General features: G+C 35.8%; 6 protein-coding genes and 1 long non-coding RNA gene across 8 annotated transcripts; 3 read left to right on the top strand and 4 right to left on the bottom strand.

The window, feature by feature from the left end:
• The first annotated feature begins 195 nt into the window (after window positions 1–195).
• On the top strand, window positions 196–1634 carry LOC108469177 (probable sugar phosphate/phosphate translocator At5g25400). The gene has a single exon (XM_017770069.2). The coding sequence runs from the start codon at window positions 326–328 to the stop codon at window positions 1376–1378; it is 1053 nt and encodes a 350-aa protein (XP_017625558.1). The 5' UTR covers window positions 196–325; the 3' UTR covers window positions 1379–1634.
• A 391-nt stretch (window positions 1635–2025) lies between these two features.
• Window positions 2026–3716, bottom strand: LOC108469105 (uncharacterized). The gene is made up of 5 exons (XM_017769991.2): window positions 3346–3716; window positions 3167–3266; window positions 2969–3068; window positions 2806–2894; window positions 2026–2537 (listed from the first exon to the last, which is right to left on the bottom strand). Exons 1-5 carry the CDS (start codon window positions 3569–3571, stop codon window positions 2225–2227), a joined length of 828 nt encoding a protein of 275 aa, XP_017625480.1. The 5' UTR covers window positions 3572–3716; the 3' UTR covers window positions 2026–2224.
• Window positions 3717–4070: 354 nt separating this feature from the next.
• LOC108467605 (uncharacterized) lies at window positions 4071–7419 on the bottom strand. 2 transcript variants are annotated; one of them, XM_017768311.2, is made up of 4 exons: window positions 5559–7419; window positions 5025–5095; window positions 4525–4915; window positions 4071–4437 (listed from the first exon to the last, which is right to left on the bottom strand). In XM_017768311.2, the coding sequence occupies exons 1-4, from the start codon at window positions 5676–5678 to the stop codon at window positions 4243–4245; spliced, it is 777 nt and encodes a 258-aa protein (XP_017623800.1). In that variant the 5' UTR covers window positions 5679–7419; the 3' UTR covers window positions 4071–4242. The 2 variants fall into 2 exon arrangements, with proteins under 2 accessions (XP_017623800.1, XP_017623801.1); XM_017768312.2 differs by having other exon boundaries at window positions 4732–4915; window positions 5559–6988.
• LOC108468342 (uncharacterized) lies at window positions 6197–7874 on the top strand. The gene is made up of 2 exons (XR_008287114.1): window positions 6197–6328; window positions 7399–7874. It is a non-coding gene; the product is annotated as an uncharacterized LOC108468342 (long non-coding RNA).
• Window positions 7875–10406: 2532 nt separating this feature from the next.
• Window positions 10407–11419, bottom strand: LOC108468344 (agamous-like MADS-box protein AGL80). Its single transcript, XM_017769233.2, has one exon. It carries the CDS (start codon window positions 11382–11384, stop codon window positions 10611–10613), a length of 774 nt encoding a protein of 257 aa, XP_017624722.1. The 5' UTR covers window positions 11385–11419; the 3' UTR covers window positions 10407–10610.
• Window positions 11420–12911: 1492 nt separating this feature from the next.
• Window positions 12912–15597, top strand: LOC108469885 (APO protein 2, chloroplastic). The gene is made up of 4 exons (XM_017770978.2): window positions 12912–13051; window positions 13246–13388; window positions 13789–14141; window positions 14574–15597. Exons 1-4 carry the CDS (start codon window positions 13021–13023, stop codon window positions 15403–15405), a joined length of 1359 nt encoding a protein of 452 aa, XP_017626467.1. The 5' UTR covers window positions 12912–13020; the 3' UTR covers window positions 15406–15597.
• Window positions 15598–15642: 45 nt separating this feature from the next.
• LOC108469887 (uncharacterized) lies at window positions 15643–18498 on the bottom strand. Its single transcript, XM_053017956.1, has 8 exons — window positions 17977–18498; window positions 17641–17682; window positions 17023–17105; window positions 16841–16940; window positions 16538–16754; window positions 16351–16445; window positions 16032–16271; window positions 15643–15939 (listed from the first exon to the last, which is right to left on the bottom strand). The coding sequence occupies exons 1-8, from the start codon at window positions 18116–18118 to the stop codon at window positions 15893–15895; spliced, it is 966 nt and encodes a 321-aa protein (XP_052873916.1). The 5' UTR covers window positions 18119–18498; the 3' UTR covers window positions 15643–15892.
• Between the last annotated feature and the right edge of the window lie 513 nt (window positions 18499–19011).

Below are 19011 nucleotides of genomic sequence, written 5' to 3' on the forward strand. Positions count from 1 at the left end.
TATATCTTAGATTAAAAAGTTAGTATTTTTGTTAAAATTTTATTTATTTTTATTGTTAAAAATTAATTTTTATATGTCAAAATGAGTGTACATTTTTTAACAAAAATGCTAAAATGTAATTTTACTCTTATTATATTTTATATTATTTTTCTATTTTTTCTAGCATCATAACAAGCCCAAGAGTAGGCCCATTGCCGCAACGAACCATTATGAAACCGAACTAATTTGAACTTCCCCCCTTGAATCCGCTCTGAGTCTGACCCCTTCCTGTTTCAGCAATCATCTCGATTATCCTCATCTGATCTGGTCAGGGTGGTCTGCAACAATGGGCAAGGGCGGGTCTTTGAGTCACAGCGTCCTCAGGAAGATCCTTCTCTCTTACACCTACGTTGCTATCTGGATCTTCCTCAGCTTCACCGTCATCGTCTACAACAAGTACATCCTCGACAAGAAGATGTATAATTGGCCTTTCCCAATCTCTCTCACCATCATCCACATGTCCTTTTGTGCCTCCCTCGCTTTCCTCCTCATCAATGTCTTCAAATTTTTCGAACCTGTTTCCATGTCTTCCCACCTTTACCTTTCTTCCGTTGTCCCAATCGCTGCCCTTTACTCTCTCAGCCTCTGGTTCTCCAATTCCGCTTACATTTACTTGTCTGTTTCCTTTATTCAAATGCTCAAAGTCCTCATGCCTGTCGCTGTTTATTCCATTGCCGTTCTTTTAAAAAAAGAACCCTTCAAGCCTAATACTATGCTCAACATGTTGTCCATCTCTCTTGGGGTCGCTATTGCTGCCTACGGAGAAGCTAGATTTGATACCTGGGGTGTCATTTTGCAATTGGGAGCCGTTGCTTTCGAGGCTACCAGGTTGGTTATGATCCAAATCTTGCTTACTTCTAAAGGGATCACCTTGAACCCCATCACTTCTCTGTATTATGTTGCACCCTGCTGTTTGGTTTTCCTGTTGGTGCCATGGATTTACGTTGAATTCTCAGTTTTGAAAGAGATATCAGATTTCCATTTCGATTTCCTGATTTTTGGGACCAATTCTCTTTGTGCTTTTGCTTTGAATCTAGCTGTCTTCTTACTGGTTGGAAAGACTTCTGCATTGACCATGAACGTAGCTGGTGTTGTCAAGGACTGGTTGTTGATTGCCTTCTCATGGTCTGTGATTAAGGACACCGTGACGCCCATCAACTTGTCTGGGTACGGGCTGGCCTTTCTGGGAGTTGCTTACTATAATCATTCCAAGTTGCAGGCTTTGAAGGTTAAAGAGGCACAGAAGACGACTAGAGAGGCTGGCGAGGAAGCTGGGAGTTTACTCAAGGATACCCAAGGTCAGGAAACTGGTACCAGTAACACCGAATCCCAGAATTAGATCACATACACTTTAGGATATGAAATATGGAAAGACGCACAGTTTTGCTCTTTTGGCTGCATTTTGGTTTAGAGGTTTCCAATTCATTCCATAAGCTAATTATTATGGCCATTTCTTAGTAATTTTAGGGGTTGGTTGCTTGTTGCAATGATTAATGTTAATAGAGGAAGAAGAATCTCACATGCCTTTTGTATTTTTCTATGATGTTTTAATTTCTTGATTCATTTTATCCCTTTTTTGGGGGGTATTGACAAAATGTTCATCTAGGTACTCATTATGTATGCAGAATACTTAGTGTTGTGTGTGTGTGTTGTTGCCACTTTAGAAACAAAAACACAACAAAGCTTGTAACTAAGCCTGTTGTCACATTGCGACAGCCGTGCCTGTATATATAGTCATCCTTAATTGATGGCATCTAGCTGCAATCCCCTTTATCTTTATCCTGACTCTTTGTATTTGGCTAAATCCGAATCTAAAATACCATTAGTTCGACCTTGCTGGACTTTTGAAAGTGCAGATAGCCAAAAGTTGAAAAGCAACCGGGGCATTGAGGACAAGCCCATTTCATGTACAAATATGGAGGGAGCCGCCGGCAACTTCCCATTGCTTAGCAAATATGGAAAAAATCTAGGAGGCTAAGGAACAAATAAAAATGCAAGCCGATAAATTTGTTTCTCCATTACTCCAACAATCAAACATGAAACATAATGCAAGTAAACAACCTTTAAAAAGTTGTGACACAAAACATAATGTTAAGGATTCAGAACAAAACAGCCTTAGTGCTAAGCTAAGTCAAAGCAACAGTAGCAGTAATGAATGCATATAGGCAACCTCCGAGTGGTCCCTTCATTTTGGCTTTGGAGAATATTTAGTAGTACCCCAAAGTTGATAGATTTTCCTAAAATTCCCCACAAAGCTAGTACCATCTCTAGGCTGGCAAACCTTGCCTTGGCTTGATCCTTTTCTTCTAATGGTTGACGTCTTTGAATGCGAGGACCAACTTCTCCATAACTGACCAAATTGGCATTCTTGTTGTACAATCATACTTCGCTTCTTGTCATTTCCACTCTTGCATGTCCCAGCCTCCATATCATCTTCATCTTCGTCTTCTTCACCGTTATGTTCACATGCTAAAGTGCTCGTTGAGCTTGATATCGACCTGCATATTTCGAATGGTCTCCTCATCCATTGTTTTGATACGGAAATTATGACAACATTAAAGCATGTATATATCGTGTTTACTATATATAAACCATAGAGTCTACAAATACTAACTACTTTGAGGTTCAATGGGCAGCATTGCTGTAAAAAATTGAAATTATAGGGGAATAAGGGCGGCCAGTACCGCCAAATCAGTTTTTACTTGTACCAGATTCTTATTTATTGGTGTTAAAAGTAATGTTTAAAACAAAGTTAAAAAGCCATACAAGTATGATTGTTTTTGGGCAGCCATTCTTCTCTTTGATTGAATCTTTGTCAGGTTATAGCTGGAAGTGACATGCCTAATAAAATGAAGCTGGTGAGGGAAAAAAAACAAGTCATTATGTGAAACTATGTTGTAAAAACAGAGGAAACATAACATGTACAAACCTGATCACCATCCTTGATGCCATAATTCATGATATGATCAGTGTCTGTGAGCAACTTCTGACCATCATAGCACAAGCAAAAATGTCCCCAAACATGTGGCCTCCATTATAAGTCAATAACACATGAATCAAAATCCTTTTGTGCTTTGCCAAGATGAACAAAAGAAGCTCCAAAATCGAAGAGTTGTTGAATTCATACCATGAAATCTTGCCGGGACCTTTCCTTGGCATATGACTAAACACGTGTTGAACAGCCAGCTTGAGGTCGGCAATGGTGGCTGACTTTATAACTTCAACATCTACGGAAACCAAAAACAAAGTTGCAAACATATGTAACAATTTCAACATACTGAAACGAAAGAAACCCGATAAAAGTACCAAAGGAAGAGCCATCCAGTTTCCGAACAGAGAGCTTGATGGGCTCCTCGGGAAGCTTAGAATAAGAATAAGAGGAACCAATGGACCGCCTTGGCTTCTCCAAAGAAGCCCTTGGGATCACCAAATCCTGAACTTGGTTTCTCAACATGCTGTCTATGAAATAAGGAGAAGCGCCTTTTTGTGTGAGTTGAAGAAACACCATATATCCAAGGCAGGCTCTACCCATTTTAGGCAGATGGTAAGAAAGAAGCAATTTGATTCTTTAGGGAAAGCCACAAGCATCATGGTGTAGCTTGTGCTGGGGGAAATTCTAATTGATAGAGAAAGAAAGGTCTTTTGCCTTTGCCATTTTTTGGCATAATTACAAAATTTACTGGTGGATTTTTTTCACTTTCATTCTCAACCGTAGCAAAAATTTTCAAATAAGATTAAAATTAATGAAATTCGTTACTCAACTAACAGTTATTTTTATCTGACGTGACAGGACACTTCAACTGATGATGTGACACGCCATGTTATCGCTGATATGACATTTTGAATTAAATTTATAAAATATGGAAAATGTTACGGAGGCTTTGCCAAAAGATATTCGAGAAAAAAACTTGAACAAATTTGTGGAATCTCTCAACAAGTAGTTTCGCACCACGAATAAAATGCAAGGCAACAAATTTACTTCTCGATTACTCCAAGAATCAAACATGAATGATGATGCAAGTTAAACAACATTTTGGTTTAGGATAAGCATCGATATTCATATTTATCTTTTATAAATTCATTAAATGCAAACTATATTTCCTTTTTTTACAAAAGCGAGAATAATAGAGCCAGAGGAGGGCGGCAAGCTAAACTAATAATTCCCAAACCCCTTAAAGCTAAGCACTTCCCATCACAAGAGACTTAAACCTTCAATGCCACCTGATCTTGCCATGTGATCTTCCGTTTTCCGACTCGGTTCGGGCCATTTCCGGTGTTCCAGCACGCTGATAGTTTAATATCATTGTGCTGCTCATCACTTCCTATTCTGAGTGAACTTCTCTTCAATTCCTCTACTCCCATTGAGTTATTATTAGCTTGTAGTTCTTCCTCCTCTGTCTGCAATGGATGAAAAGTTAGAAGGAACTAACCCCTTACACAAAAGATTATAAAAAGCAAATTCATACTAAACTACGAATAGATCACCGAAATCTGATTTAAATCGAAAACCGGCGCCATGCTTCGAGCAGTAGCCTCCTTTTCGCTATAAGGCCTTTCCTTCTGGTATGAGTCGAGAGCCGGTAAACTAGTTCGCAAAGTAACTTCCTGCTTTTCGCTGAAAACTTTCTGTTGCTTTTGGTTTAAGTCAAACATAGGACAAGGATGAGCTAAAGTGGTTTCCTTGGTCTTTACCTTCTGGTTCAAATCGAAACCAGTAGCTAGGCGCCCCAAAGTATGTTCCTTTCCGGTCGATTTCTTTTCCTCCGTATTTGGTTTACTTCTGATCACCTTATTTTGTGAATGCGCAAAGCTTTGTTCTGCCGGTGTGTTCGAAGTTCGGTTTTGCATCAAGAACTTGTGCCTCCGTTTCAAAAACCTTAAGAACGAAAAAGATGATCGAAACTAAAAATATGAACACTATATTAATAAATTACAGTGGTAACGCTATGCAAATCCAACAAATTTATGGAGGTACAGGATCATACCGAACTTCAGCCAAAAGGGTCAACTTTTTATCTTTCAAAACCTGCAATCTCTTTCTCATAGCCTCTGTTTCCTGAAGAACACAAAGCAAACATAAGCTGAAACAAAACTGAGGACTTAACTGTATAAACGAATCAATAATTCCAGAAACAACAAAACAGCAGCTAAATTTGGTACAGTAAATGAGCCTTCAATTCTATTTTTGAAGGAATAAGTGCTGTTCGGACTTAGTGTTACAAAGCCATGATCTTAAATTACTAGTATGAAATATTCTCACTTTTAAGAACTTGAGGATTTTGATGCAAAAAAAAAATAAAGAAATCAATATTTTTATCATCAAACGTTGCAGTAAACAGAGAACCATCAATTTAAACAAAACAAAAGAGATCCAAAAGATTATATCCAATCCTTATTCTTAGAAGATTGAAGGCAATAACATATACCAAAATAAATAAAGAAACAAATCCAAGAGGACTAAAAACACCGGATCTAATAAAATTTAACAAAAATATAAACAAGCAGCAAGAAGTTAATACCTTGAACAAGTCGTCGAAGTCTTGCATAAGGCTGTGGTGCTTGAACCTGTTCCTTTGGTCCTCGTATATGGGGTATGGAGAATACTCCACAGAAGCAGCAACCCCTTTCATCTTCTTCATGTTTCAGAGCACAGGGATGAGATTAAGAGACCCACAAATATGGAGAAGAGAAAGAGACAAGGGTATTTGACAAGAAATAAAGAGATGAGGGCAAGAAATAATAAAAAAGGAAAGAAAAAGTGTTGAGAGAGAGAGGAAGGTTCTGGCTTTCCTGTTTACTCTGTGAAAACTGTGACCAAGACAAAGAAGCCCACATAACTGGGTGAAAAAAAAATGGGATCTTTAGAGAGTAGAGACAGTGATGAAGATGACTTTTTGGGGGGGGTTGCAGAAGGGTATTTGTGGTAAACATGTTTTTAATTGGTTTGAGAGAGTTGGATGGAGCACATTGGAAGACACCTATATTATCATCCCCCTATCTATTCTTTTTGGTTTATCTTCTACATAAAAACTTTGGTCCAGCAGAGCTGAGCTGGTCCATTTAAGAAAGAGGGTGATGTGTGGACTTGAGTCTTGGAGAGTACGTGCGTGGAGTTTTCCCCATGTTTCCTTTGTTTTTCATGCCATGTCCCTGTGGGTTGTTGGTTGTTGAAAATAAAGCAGTGTGTGTGTGTGCGAGGACAGAAAATAAGATGATGCTCTTTCCTGATGTGTTTGTTCTTCTTGTCTTCTTGATGCTGCTGTTGGTGTTGGTGTTTCAGTTGCTCAAGGTACCTTATTTTTAGGCTTTGACTGCCACAAAGTCATCATCTTTTTCTTTTACTTTTTAGCCACTGATGATGGATTTCAATGTTTTTGGAGTTACATTAACCATTATTATTATATTTCAGGCCCATTCATTGTCTATAAATTTCCTAAGCTACCCTTTACTTTGTTCTCAAGGATGTTTCTGCATCCACACCATCTCCCCCATTTATGTTTTTTTTTAATACCTCCCCACCACCTTTCAAACCCTACCATCTATTAAAGAAAAAGAAGGGAATAAACCCCAAAAGTCACAGTCAGTCGGTCAACTTATTGAATTGATAAGGATCTAATTCAATTTGCAGGCTGCCTGCCTGCCTGCCTGTGTAGTTTCCCTTCTATTAAATTAATAGGGTTAAACTAGTAATCTCATTGAACCACCTTTTGAATGAAACTAGCAAGTACTACTTGACAAATCAACCCACCAAATCCTGGAATCAGACACCATGGCCATCCTAATCTTATCTTTCGAAGGCCTAGCCATCCATAAATGCTTGACAGTTGAAATTTTCTACTTTTCTTGACACTCATCACTTCAAAGAGAATCATCTTGAAATTAGATGAAAACCAGCAATTCATTTGTTAAATAGACCCCTTTGAATTGATATTTTAACAAAGTTCGAAAGGATGGTGAAAAAGCAAAAAAAAAAAAAAAAGCTTAAATGATGGATCGGGTAAGCAAAGAAGATAAAAGGTGGAAAATAATGTACTTTTTATGTTCCTCTATTGTCCCTCGAACAGTTTAAGCATGCTCTTTTTCTTAAAATCAAGTGCTAGTATCTTTGCTTATGAGTTAAGGCAGTGGGTCATTAAATGACAAATACAAAACAAAGTGGCCACTCCCACCATTGATGACTTGTAGTGCTCATTGTTACTGTTTACAAATCAGGATTGTTCCCTTTTCTTTTTCTCATTTTGTTTGCATATGAAAAAAGTGATAGAAATGATAGCCAGAAGCTGAGAATGATAATGGTGATGAAATTGCCTTGTGTAACAAATACTTGATCATCAAAGTGAAATTATTTTTTTCAAACAGGAAATTTAGTGAAAGGCGACATCCAAGGAAACTGCCAACAGTACCCTTTGGTTTGAAGGTGTTGCAGACAGAGATTGGAACAAGTGAAGGAAGGATCTGTTATGTTATGTTGAAGTGTCAATGCACAATTTTTTGTTATCACTGTTAGCGGTCCCTATGCTATACAAAGCTGAAACTGACAGAGAACCACAAAAAAAGAATGAAGAAAAGCTAAGCCGAATGACTTACCCAAACTTGTACTGATAGACTCTGCCGCGCTGCCTGCAATTGTACCCCTTTTAAGAGTCAAAGCTATATATGAAGGCCCAAAGGAACCATGGTGAATGAAAATTGGGTTTCCGAGCCCTTTACAGTTGTGGGTTAATGTTATAACATTGCAAAAGCCTGGTAATAACAAGCTATTTGCCTGTTTAACATTCCATCCTTGTTGAGGTCCAAATACGTAGTAGTTTGAATTTTGAAAACAATTTATGGAAGGATCCTCCTATCAATGCAAGTATGTAACATTGGGAAGCGGATCAATCAGAATGCCATATATCATCATTACAAAACATAGAAAATATCGGGTTGCCACAGGAAGGAATTTGCACTTAAACTTTTGATTCCAAACAAAGGCTGAGGTTGGTCAAATTTGGAGGTTTTAATGGCAACTTTTAATACACAAGTAGCAGAAGGTAAGTGGCAATTAATTAACTAGATAATGCATGTTTCTAGAGTATATTTCACAGCTACAGTTCGTGCTCATGAATGCAATGTCCGACCTGTTTCAATTCATTTTGAACATCGTTTTTGAGTGTTAAATTACAAAGCTTAACTAGTTTTGATGTTTGATGAAATCATGCAATGTCAGTCTTCAACGAGCCATTTGCAGCTGAATCCGAGCTGCCAAATTCTAGTTTGTTCCATCAGTACTTTAGCATATCCTTTTGGTTGATGATAAGAACTAGAGACTGTCCATCATCAATATATATATATATATAACGTTAATACATGGTTAAGGAAGATGCGAACAGATCTTTGGCCAGCCTCCTGCAACAAGGAAGCAAATGGATCCGTTTGCTGATGCTATATATGGAGCTGGAACAGATTTGAATTAGGTGCCTACCGGACGAAGCTCTTAGGATCAGGCTCACCTTATGTGCAAGGCAATGTAAGATGAAGTTGTAACTTCTTAGTAGGTGATTTTCCTTCAGCCGATGTTACTTCAAAGTGAATGATCAATATGTGATGAATAAATTGAAATTAATCTTGTTCCCATTCCTGCATAAGGTATGCACTAGTAAATACTTAGCTTCCGAATCGCCAACCCGACGTCATCTTAGAAACTGACTCGAACTTGTTTGTTTCATCCAGGGGCATTGGATGAGAGAAACTGAAACAAGTACATATTAACTTACAAGCCTCCTATTGATGATGTAAATGCACCTGATCTATACATTCCATTGATGGCATTTGGCACATACGTAGTTCTAGCAGGCTTCTTTTTAGGCATCAGTGGAAAGCAAGTCCCAACTTATCCCTTTCAATCCTCTTATTTCATCGAATCAATAACTTTTCCATGCCACAATCCTAGTTACAGATGAATTCCGAACCCGTATTTGTTGAATGTCACTTCTTACTGCATGATCCGAGTTAAGCCTCGAAGTTTTTCAATGCAGGTTTAGTCCTGAAGCTCTAGGTGTGCAAGCTACAAATGGAATGCTTGGTTGGTTATTCCAAGTCCTACTAGAAGCAACGCTGCATACATTCGGAGATGGAGACGTGCCATTGCTCGACATAGTTGCTTACGGTGGATACACATTTGTTGCTGTTTCCATAACTATCGTTTGGAGGACGATTTGGAGTTACAGTTTCTATGTAGTGGCAGTGTGGGAATGTTTGTCTATGGGGATGTTGCTTGTGAAGATCTTTCAAGAGAATTTTGATTGCAGAGGTTAGAAGGTCTGAAAAACATTCAAGCAAGCGCCATTGTCTTCTTCTTCGACTAGCTGTTGCTCTTTTGGGTTGCAATATTCTACTCTAAGTATTAGGAGCATTTGCTTAATTAGTATTTCTGTTTTTTTTCAAAACATTAAAAAAACAAATAAATTATCAATATTATTTAGATATACTACTATCTCCACTTCCTTTTAGTAAAACAAATAATCACTTATACCACTTTCGTAATTTGATCGAAATAGTTAATAATATTAATTATTATAATTAACAAATAACACATAAAAATATAAAAACTAAATTATGTTAAAAATTAAGTATTGAAATTAAAACTTAGATTTAAGCATAGAATAGTGATCAAAAATGAAATTTGACTATTGTGATAAATAAAACTATTTTTATGTAATAAGTAAATATAAATTAGTGTTACATATATGTTTGTGCCAATGGTTTGTACAATAAATTAAAATTAAAATTTCATCTATGCAATCATATAGAATGTACCTATCGGTGCACATTGAATGAAAGTTCATATATATTTTTTAATTAATTCTAAATTAGTTTTAGAATTTTAATAGTTTTCATTATATAAGTTATAAAATATTTTTATATTTTATGTTATTTTAGATAGACTTCTAAATTTTAATCTAAACTCAAATACTGAACTCAAACAAGACCCAACTTGATTTGATGTTAAAAGTTAACAATCTAAACCCGTCTAATTCTAACTTAAACATGAAATGACTTGAAAAATAACCTTAATTATTTGAATCCAAAATAATCTAACCCTAATCTTCAAAACCAAACGAAGATAAAAATATTTTGCAACATAAATTAACGGATTCAAATAAATTCAATTAAAATCAATTCGACTTATTAATTATGTCTATTTTATATTTATATATATATATATAATATAATTATATGTTAGTATTGGTTGGTGTTTTTATAATACAATTAATTCCTAATCTCCAAAACTCTTAAATCAAAAAATAATATATGTTTAATTTACGTCTAATTTATGAATCTATATATATTTTTCATTAAATAAGAATTTAAGTATAGAAAAGAAATTCCAAATGAAGAGAATAATATAATATAATATAACAAATGTGAAGTTAAAACAAGAATCATATGTTTGAATCCTAAGGAACATTATTTAGGGAAATGACTGTGAGCAAGATCAGCAAACGCAGTACTATCACATATGTATGCTGATCACATAAAATGATAAAAGGCAATACCAGAAGCAAACAAATAAAAATTGAAATGAAACTCTATTTTTCCCAAGGGAAAAAAGCATTGGACCAAAGGCCATTGTTGACGTTAGGATTAATGTTATCCCCAAATGGGAATACCGTCTCTTCGCCATTAAATCCCACATGAGTTTGTGTTTGTGTTTGTGGATTATTATTATTATTCATCAGCTCCATGATCCATTGTTGCCTCTGCATCCAATCCATGTTGTTCACCTCCCCTTGCACCATGTCCCCCGTAATAGCCACTTCGGGCGTTACCATAGGCGGCACAGCCACGGACGACGATGAACCCCCTTGGCCTTGAGGATTAAGAGATGTTTTAGCAAGTGCATCGACCCTTTTGTCGATCTCCTTCAAGTTTTGATCGATCAACCAAGCGAGATCGTTCAAGTCCACCACGTTTAATCCAAGGATACCGGCTTTGCCAATAAGGTTCTGGAACATGACATGTGTCATCTCCTTTTCCCGGTTTTCCTTGCACTGCTTCTTGAGCTGCTCATTGGCTTTGGCGATCCTCTGGGCTAGGAAACTCTCTTGGTTCACCATCTTTTTGCTTTGTTCCATCTCGGGTACCTTCTTGAACTTGGACAGCACACGTTGGACTCCCATAGCCGATGGCCAAACCTCCGGTTGGGACTCATATGGACTGTACATAATAGCACAAGCATCGATACCACAAAGGGTACTAAGTTCACTCACTTTTTTCATTAAACCCTTCTTTCTTTTCTTGAAGGTGGCTTTCCTTGCCGAGTCATTGGTAATATAGGCAAGCTTCACTTTCTTTCTCGTCATGCCTTGCAAATCAAAGGTTTTTTCTCGCGTATTGCTTACCCAAGGAGCAAGTTTATGTTATATATAGAGATAAAGGGAGTCAAAATCTACACAAATTTAATATTCAATATTATCTAATAATTTTTGTATATGGAAGGTATCATCGGATATGATAATTTCATAGAATTTAATTGTGATTTTTCTTTATGATAATTAAATTTTGGTTTAGATTTAATCATAAAGTAATTTTATATGTAATAAAAATTTCATCATGTATTTATATGGAAGATATCATTGGATATCAAAATTGTAATGTGATAATTACATAGAATTTAATTATGATTTTTTTACAATAATTAAAGTTTCGTGTAGATTTAATTATAAAGTAACCTCATATGTAATAAAAATTTCATCATGTATTTATATGAATTATATATAATATCAAATGATTTGTTAAGTAAAAACGATATAAAAAATTATCTTCTTCACGTAATTATACGAATAATATATAAATATATATTTGGGAATGACAGATATATAATGTATATATAAAAGTCTAGCCAGATAAGATCTTGATGTCAACTTAAAATAAAATGCATTTGCTCACAAGTACATTATATAGCATTTAATCATAAAACAATAAAATGAAATTTAAATTTATATATATATATATATATATTGTAAATTTCAGTTGTTGACACATATACCATGGGAATGTTTAATTATATATTAATGGAAAAAGAAAATTATATAAAAATATTTATTCCTTATTGTAAAATTCAAATATGTTTGTGGACCAAAAATAACGTTGTAATGCATAAATGGTATGTAGCAGTTGTATAATAACCATATTAGAATATTAATTACCTAATCAGTGTAATTATTAATTAGGAAATGTAATAATTTGATTTTTTAAAATAATAATAATGTGTTTGGATTTTGTATAATCAAAATGCATTATATACATTGGGAATACCTTTCCTTTTTTTCTTTTACAAAATTATTGTATCACAAACAAACATAATTGAATACTAATTTTTTTCTTAAAGGATAAATTTTAAAACTACACGAGAATTTCGGTTCAATGCGCAATGTTATACATCAAATTTTATTTTGATTAATTTTATTTTTCATTTGATTCAATTTTCACAAACCACTAAAATAATTATTAATATGATACTACTTTGTGTTTATATATTACATACACAAATAATTATACTTATATAATATAAAAATAAATTGATGTATTCATTCCTTTAAATATGTACGATTGAATCAAAACTAAAATTTTAGGTATATATCTAAATCAAAATCAAAGTTCATATATTAAATTACACATTAAATCAAAGTTGAAGTATAATTTTGACATTTATCCTTTCAACATTTCCATTTCTTTTACATGAAGAAATAGGATGTTGGAGCAGGCCACGGGACCCATACAACTTTGTCTTCTTGGGCCTTAGTGGATCCTTCAAAAAGAGTAATAAGGCTAAAACTAAAGAAAATTTTCCATATGAATGGCCTGCTAATTGTTAAAAGCATAGGCTTATTATTAGTTGAATCTCTGATTCTGTTGAAAGGTTGAGAATTTAGATAATATTTACAAAACAGAAAGCCCTTTTGTTAATCAACCGCTGATATTTCTATTGATGTAAAAATGTCAGCTGCCCCTTCTTCAATGCGCTGCTGTAAGCTTTTCTTTCCTTCTCTTAAATCCATTTGCTTCTTCTCCATCTTTGCCTATTTTCTGGGTTTCCATTCTTCAATTCATTCTCCTTTATTTCATTAATCAACCAGAGGGTTCTATTGTTTCTATTGTTTGCTTATCAAAGCTCAAAATACGAGTTTTTTTTTTTAAAGTATATTGTAATTATGGTTTCAGGGGTGGATTTTAATTCCAAGAATTATCTGTCTCATGGTAAATTAGTGTGTTTGCCTCCCAGAATGGGGTCATCAATGCTTTCATACCATTCCAGAGCTGATTTTCTGAAACTCAATAGCCTTACTTCACTTTCTTCTTTCCAGGTATGTTTGCATTTTACTCCTTACTTAGCTACTGAACTTACTCTTTGAATTTCGATTTGTCAATTAATAAAGCTTCAGTTCAAGAACCAATAGAATGGTTGATTCAAAATTCCAATTATTGAGATGTTTTATACTTGTTCAATACAGCCACAGGTAATAAATTTAACTTACAAGTAGATTTTAGAGAGTAATCTAACTATAAATGTCTTACAACTGTCTAGTTCAGACCCTTGGCATGTTTAATAGAATCCAGCAGTATCGTAATTTCAATACCATCATTCTTTAATACCAGATGAAATATGAGATTCTTGAGTCTCTTCTTTGTTTCCTAATTTTCTGTTAGTTTTAGTATACAACTAACTGATATTATGCATATTTTCGGAATCGGTGCATTCCACAGCATAGGAATGGGAAACTCAAACTTCAGTCAAAGCCTATGGCACCATCAAGAAAGTTACATCAACCATGTGCATTGGTTATTAGATGTGATCACCCTCAAAATGCGGATTTGCCTCGCTATTATTCCAAGAAAGAGAAGAAGCCCTTCCCTGTGCCCATAGTGGAGCTGAGGCGAGCTGCTAGGGAGAGGTTCAAGAAAAGCAGAGGCCAGCCTAAAAAACCAGTTCCACCTCCAAAGAATGGCTTAATTGTTAAAAGCCTAGTACCCCTTGCCTACGATGTGTTCAATGAAAGGATTACATTAATTAACAATCTTAAGAAACTCTTGAAGGTGGTGAAAGTTCATGCTTGCCGGTATGTTTTTGTACCTCTTTTTTGCTTATGTCCTTACGAACATCCTTATTCATAAAAGCATGGTGTTTTTAGTGAAAAATAACCTCTTTCGTTGTAATGTAAACAGTATACACCTATGAAATAAATTTTGCATTTGACATCATGATATTTCTTACTACATATTTTTCATTTTATTACCAATCCATCTAAGACCACTTTCTGCATTAAAGTTAATGAGTGCCATGTATGCCGCTTGGCCATCTTAGAGGTGCTATCAATGTTCTCGCTGAAATTATTTAGTATCCTAGTAATATCAATGTTCTCACTTTTCACGTTAATTACTGCACTTACTCACATTAGCTAGTCTTGCAAGTGATTGGCTGACTCTTTGTAAGATTATTTCAGCCTTCAATGTGTATGCTGAAGTGATCTCTTGATCTCACATGTTTGCAGTTATTGTAATGAAATTCATGTTGGTCCCATTGGGCATCCATTTAAGTCATGTCGGGGTCACCGTGCTTCCATCCGTAAGGGTCTTCATGAATGGACATATGCAACTGTTGAAGATGTATTCGTGCCAGTTGATTCCTACCACCTATATGATCGCCTTGGAAAGCGTATACGTCATGATGAGAGATTCTCAATTCCTCGGCTTCCTGCAGTTGTTGAGCTCTGCATCCAAGCTGGTGTCGAAGTTCCCGAATTTCCAACAAAGAGGAGAAGAAAGCCAATCATTCGGATTGGTAAAAGTGAATTTGTTGATGCTGATGAAAGTGAACTACCAGATCCTGTCCCAGAACCTCCCTTGAAACCCATATTGACTGAAATACTTGATACAGAGATAGTAGCTCCTCGTGATCAAGAGGAAAAAATCCAACTTGCTGAGGAAACACTTCAAGCATGGGAACAGATGAGGAGAGGTGCAAAGAAGCTAATGAGGATGTATCCTGTGAGGGTTTGTGGATACTGCCCAGAGGTGCATGTTGGTCCCTCAGGGCACAAAGCACAGAACTGTGGTGCCCACAAACACCAGCAACGAAATGGGCAACACGGTTGGCAATCAGCGGTGGTGGATGACTTGATACCTCCAAGATATGTTTGGCATGTGCCTGATGTAAACGGACCGCCATTGCAGCGTGAGCTCAGGTCTTTCTACGGGCAAGCCCCTGCTGTGGTGGAAATTTGTGTGCAGGCTGGTGCTGATGTGCCCGATCAATATAAACCAACCATGAGGTTAGATATTGGGATCCCTACTAGCCTTAGAGAAGCTGAAATGGTGGTCTGATCCTTGAATGAGTTTTGCGCATTATTTCGTATCTTCATTTATTGTAAATTTGTTCATCAGACGGTTGTAGAGCTTGCTTGCCTATACCATGCAGCAAAGCACTATTATTAAGTCTTTTACTTTTATTTTACTTGATAACCATACATGATTATATGATTGATTGGGTAGAGACAAGATTCAGACAAGCAACAATGTTTCCTTCTGCAAGTGAAAAGATGTGTGTGTTTCAACTAAAAGTTGTTTGTTAAATAACAACACCTCATTTCCATAACCAAAAGAATGTAACAATCAAAGGTTCAAAAGAGTTGAATATTTGCAGATTTCCCCCTTCTTTTTCGACATATTCCCCCTCGATCCGTTGCCTGGACCAAGTGATTGACCCGAAAACAGACAAATTGGAACCAATTTTGAATTGCCTTCTTCACCTTTTTTCCCTCTACCTTTCCGGCCATGAGAAATGAGAAGACATTGTTACAACTGAAAAAAATTACTTGTCGAGCAATGGATAATTCACGGTCGCCACAGACCTGTTTTCTGATAAACAAAGAAAATATGACAAGCTTCAAAGTAGAAAAAAAAAATTGTAGCTTATAAACAAATAGCTTTCTAGTTTTCATCTTGTGTACTTGTAGGTGGTTCCATCAATCTCACAGTACGTGGAAGAAGAAACTCGGCAAATATAGGATAGTGTGAAGATGGGTAATAACCATCCATGTTATCATTGACCACTTGACATAAAACCGGTATCAGAGATCGTCCCCGGAAAAGAATCCAGTCTATGTGTAAATCCTGAGTTTGTCGGTCCCAACAGAGGCACAGTGCTCGAAATACCAACTTAAGGAATTCAAGAGCGCCCTGTTTGTCACCTGAAAGGACGAAATTGTTTAAGTCCCGAGAATCATCACACCTCACTACTAAAGCAGCAGTTGGAGTATAAAAGGGTACCTTTGAAGCCGTGATAAGTGCGTATGAGGGACACATTTTTCCTCACCCGAGCATTAGGCCACACGTCCCTCATGTCTCCCACCACACCATGCTCTCTGCAAAGAAATAATACAAAAACAGCCAGCAACATTGGAATTTGCTTCATCGCTGAGAGACACATAACAGGTTTTGCACCAAATAAAAATACCTTGATCTCCCGAGAAGAAAACGCCCTGTCGTTGATTCCTTCTGTGTGTTAAATCCTCCGCAGTACACAACAGGTAAGCTAGGTGGTAAGGATGCAATATGTTGCCATGTAAGTAAAGCACTTCGTCTACGAGCACGAGGACTGAACTCATCCATGCTAGTATTTACTACTTGGAATGAGAATCCCGGAGGTTCAACTCCCTTAAGTTGGAACGTGTGTGCATCACATTAAGGAAATAAATAAACACAATGGATTTCTATGAATGGTAACAACAAGCGGTAAGCTGAATATAAAAGGATATAGCCCAAGTTGCAATACACGGAACTACAGAACCCCATGATGTACTCCCAGGGACAGAAGGTGACTCGGACAACCAAAATGTTCCACCTTCAATCAGTTCTACCTTCAATCAACATTGAAACAAATGTTAGCAAACTGTATCCCGGAATAATTGATCACGGAAATCAACAAAACTACTAAGATACCTTCTCCTTATCATAGAATATTGTACAACATTCATCCGAAGTATCCTGAGGCCCTTTTCTCGATATTCCAAACTGATCATAACCTATGGAAGGTCAAAAACCAAACCCATCCATGTTCAGCATGAGTCATAAGATAATCACAGGAGACAGAAATTTAATTTGTAGAACTTTTACACACTTTATAGAAGCAACAGCGGTAAAAATACCATGGAGGCCACTGTACTAAGTGTCAAATTACATTTTGCCTCCTTTACTAAAAAAATCAGCATATCAGACACTGTACACTAGATCAAAGAGCAAACTGGTCTTTTCTATTAAAATTTTCATTCATTTCTATTGTTAAAAACTGGCATGGCTGACAAAATAACCAAATAGTGTCACCTAGTATGTGTATCTCAAGCTAAAATACAAGGACCAATTTTTAACAGTAAAAATGAATAAATTTTTTAAGAGAAGGGCCTCCATGATATGATACTTTTACCAAGCAATAACAACAAAGCTTAAGCATAAATCTGAAATTCTAAATCTCATTATCTGGTGTAGTTAGAATATACTTTGAGTGTAAGATTTATAGATTATACTGCTCAACATTAGGCTAAAAATTGGTAGATTATATACCTGGCAAACCCTGCTGAAGATAATCCAGTTGAGATTTAACGCCTGAATGCAAATACCCAAAATGAAAATGATAACAATTACAATAAACTCAGATCCAGCAAAGAAAGGACGATCCCAAATTGCTTAAACCAGCTTGAATCAATCTCCAACACATTCAATCAGTTTCTATTCACCAATCAATTGTTTTTTTAATATCGAAAGCTCTAAAGATTAGCTCAAAGAACATAAAACCAGCCTCCAAAAGTCAAATTAGGAAACACCCAGATCATGCAAATCAAGAAAAAAAAAAACAGCTAGAACAAAGATCCAATGTATAGATTAAGAAGAGGGGCATACCTTGTTGAGTACAAAGAATAATAGGGGAGTAACTAGTGATGACGCTTATGCACAAATCCCTCCTTTTCTCCCACGAATTTGGGCTATCTTCTGATTCATCTTCGTGCAGGTTGAAAGTCATTACAGTCAAAGAAACGCTCATATTTTAATTGGAAAAACGAAGGAATTTTTCACTCTTTCTCTCTTTCAATCTACTTGTTTATCTTCAACAACTACATGTTGATTGATCAAACAACAAAACCCAAAGTCAAAAAAGAGCTAAAAGCAAAAGTTTGAGGCTTATGCCATGCTTGTGCGTTTAGCTGTATTGGCTTAGATTGCGGAATTTAGGGAAACAAAGAAAAAAAAAAGACGTGTTAGTTGAAATGTTTCGAGACAGAGAAAAAAAGAACAGCCGAGGGAAACTGAATTATGTCTGAACGAGACAGAAATCCTTCCAAGCATTACTGCAACTTGGTGTTACTAGTATGAAGCAGGAATTTTTCCACTTTTAGCTTAAAACATTGGATTGAAACAAAATTAACCCAAAAAACCATGAAAGTATAACTGGGCTTTCGGCATATCTTAAAGCATTGGGTCTTGGATTTTAATTTTGAATCCTTTGGAGGCTTTTCAGGTTTTCAGTCCAATCCAATTTCACCGAGTACAAGACATACATTGTCTGAAAAAGCCTAGAAAGTTTCCGAGCCGTATGTTGCGTAGTGCGTACTATGTAGTTCTGCTAAGCTCTGTACTAGATTTTAACAGTGACCAATGAATAGATGTTTTTTTTTTGGTAAAAGTAAGCACTATACTAAACTTAGATTATATTTTGTTCTCTATTTAAAAATAATATTTTATTAAAATTATCTATTTATATTATTAAAATTTACGTAATTAATAAAATTTATTTTTAATAATAAAAATAAATAAAGTTTTGATAAAATTATACTGCTCTTCAATTTAGTATACATATAGATTAATTTGTTCATTTTTCCAATAAAAAAATTACAATCCAACTTCTAAGATCCTCCATATTGCTTTAAATACGTTTGC

The sequence above is a fragment of the Gossypium arboreum genome, chromosome 8, assembly GCF_025698485.1.
Source record: "Gossypium arboreum isolate Shixiya-1 chromosome 8, ASM2569848v2, whole genome shotgun sequence".
Taxonomy (NCBI): Eukaryota; Viridiplantae; Streptophyta; class Magnoliopsida; order Malvales; family Malvaceae; genus Gossypium; species Gossypium arboreum.

What these genes read in the sequence shown, in the direction of transcription:
- LOC108467605 (XM_017768311.2), bottom strand. Translation starts at nt 5,678, where the DNA reads ATGAAGAAGATGAAAGGGGTTGCTGCTTCTGTGGAGTATTCTCCATAC. An exon ending in ACTTCGACGACTTGTTCAAG is followed by an intron (nt 5,096 to 5,558) that starts GTATTAACTTCT and finishes TGTGTTCTTCAG; the next exon opens with GAAACAGAGGCTATGAGAAA. An exon ending in ACCCTTTTGGCTGAAGTTCG is followed by an intron (nt 4,916 to 5,024) that starts GTATGATCCTGT and finishes TTCGTTCTTAAG; the next exon opens with GTTTTTGAAACGGAGGCACA.
- LOC108468344 (XM_017769233.2), bottom strand. Translation starts at nt 11,384, where the DNA reads ATGACGAGAAAGAAAGTGAAGCTTGCCTATATTACCAATGACTCGGCA.
- LOC108469105 (XM_017769991.2), bottom strand. Translation starts at nt 3,571, where the DNA reads ATGGGTAGAGCCTGCCTTGGATATATGGTGTTTCTTCAACTCACACAA. An exon ending in GCATCAAGGATGGTGATCAG is followed by an intron (nt 2,895 to 2,968) that starts GTTTGTACATGT and finishes TTCCCTCACCAG; the next exon opens with CTTCATTTTATTAGGCATGT. An exon ending in GCCCAAAAACAATCATACTT is followed by an intron (nt 2,538 to 2,805) that starts GTATGGCTTTTT and finishes CGAAATATGCAG; the next exon opens with GTCGATATCAAGCTCAACGA.
- LOC108469887 (XM_053017956.1), bottom strand. Translation starts at nt 18,118, where the DNA reads ATGAGCGTTTCTTTGACTGTAATGACTTTCAACCTGCACGAAGATGAA. An exon ending in TATTCTTTGTACTCAACAAG is followed by an intron (nt 17,683 to 17,976) that starts GTATGCCCCTCT and finishes ATTTGCATTCAG; the next exon opens with GCGTTAAATCTCAACTGGAT. An exon ending in TATTCTATGATAAGGAGAAG is followed by an intron (nt 16,941 to 17,022) that starts GTATCTTAGTAG and finishes TGTTGATTGAAG; the next exon opens with GTAGAACTGATTGAAGGTGG.
- LOC108469177 (XM_017770069.2), top strand. Translation starts at nt 326, where the DNA reads ATGGGCAAGGGCGGGTCTTTGAGTCACAGCGTCCTCAGGAAGATCCTT.
- LOC108469885 (XM_017770978.2), top strand. Translation starts at nt 13,021, where the DNA reads ATGTCAGCTGCCCCTTCTTCAATGCGCTGCT. An exon ending in CTTCACTTTCTTCTTTCCAG is followed by an intron (nt 13,389 to 13,788) that starts GTATGTTTGCAT and finishes TGCATTCCACAG; the next exon opens with CATAGGAATGGGAAACTCAA. An exon ending in GTGAAAGTTCATGCTTGCCG is followed by an intron (nt 14,142 to 14,573) that starts GTATGTTTTTGT and finishes ACATGTTTGCAG; the next exon opens with TTATTGTAATGAAATTCATG.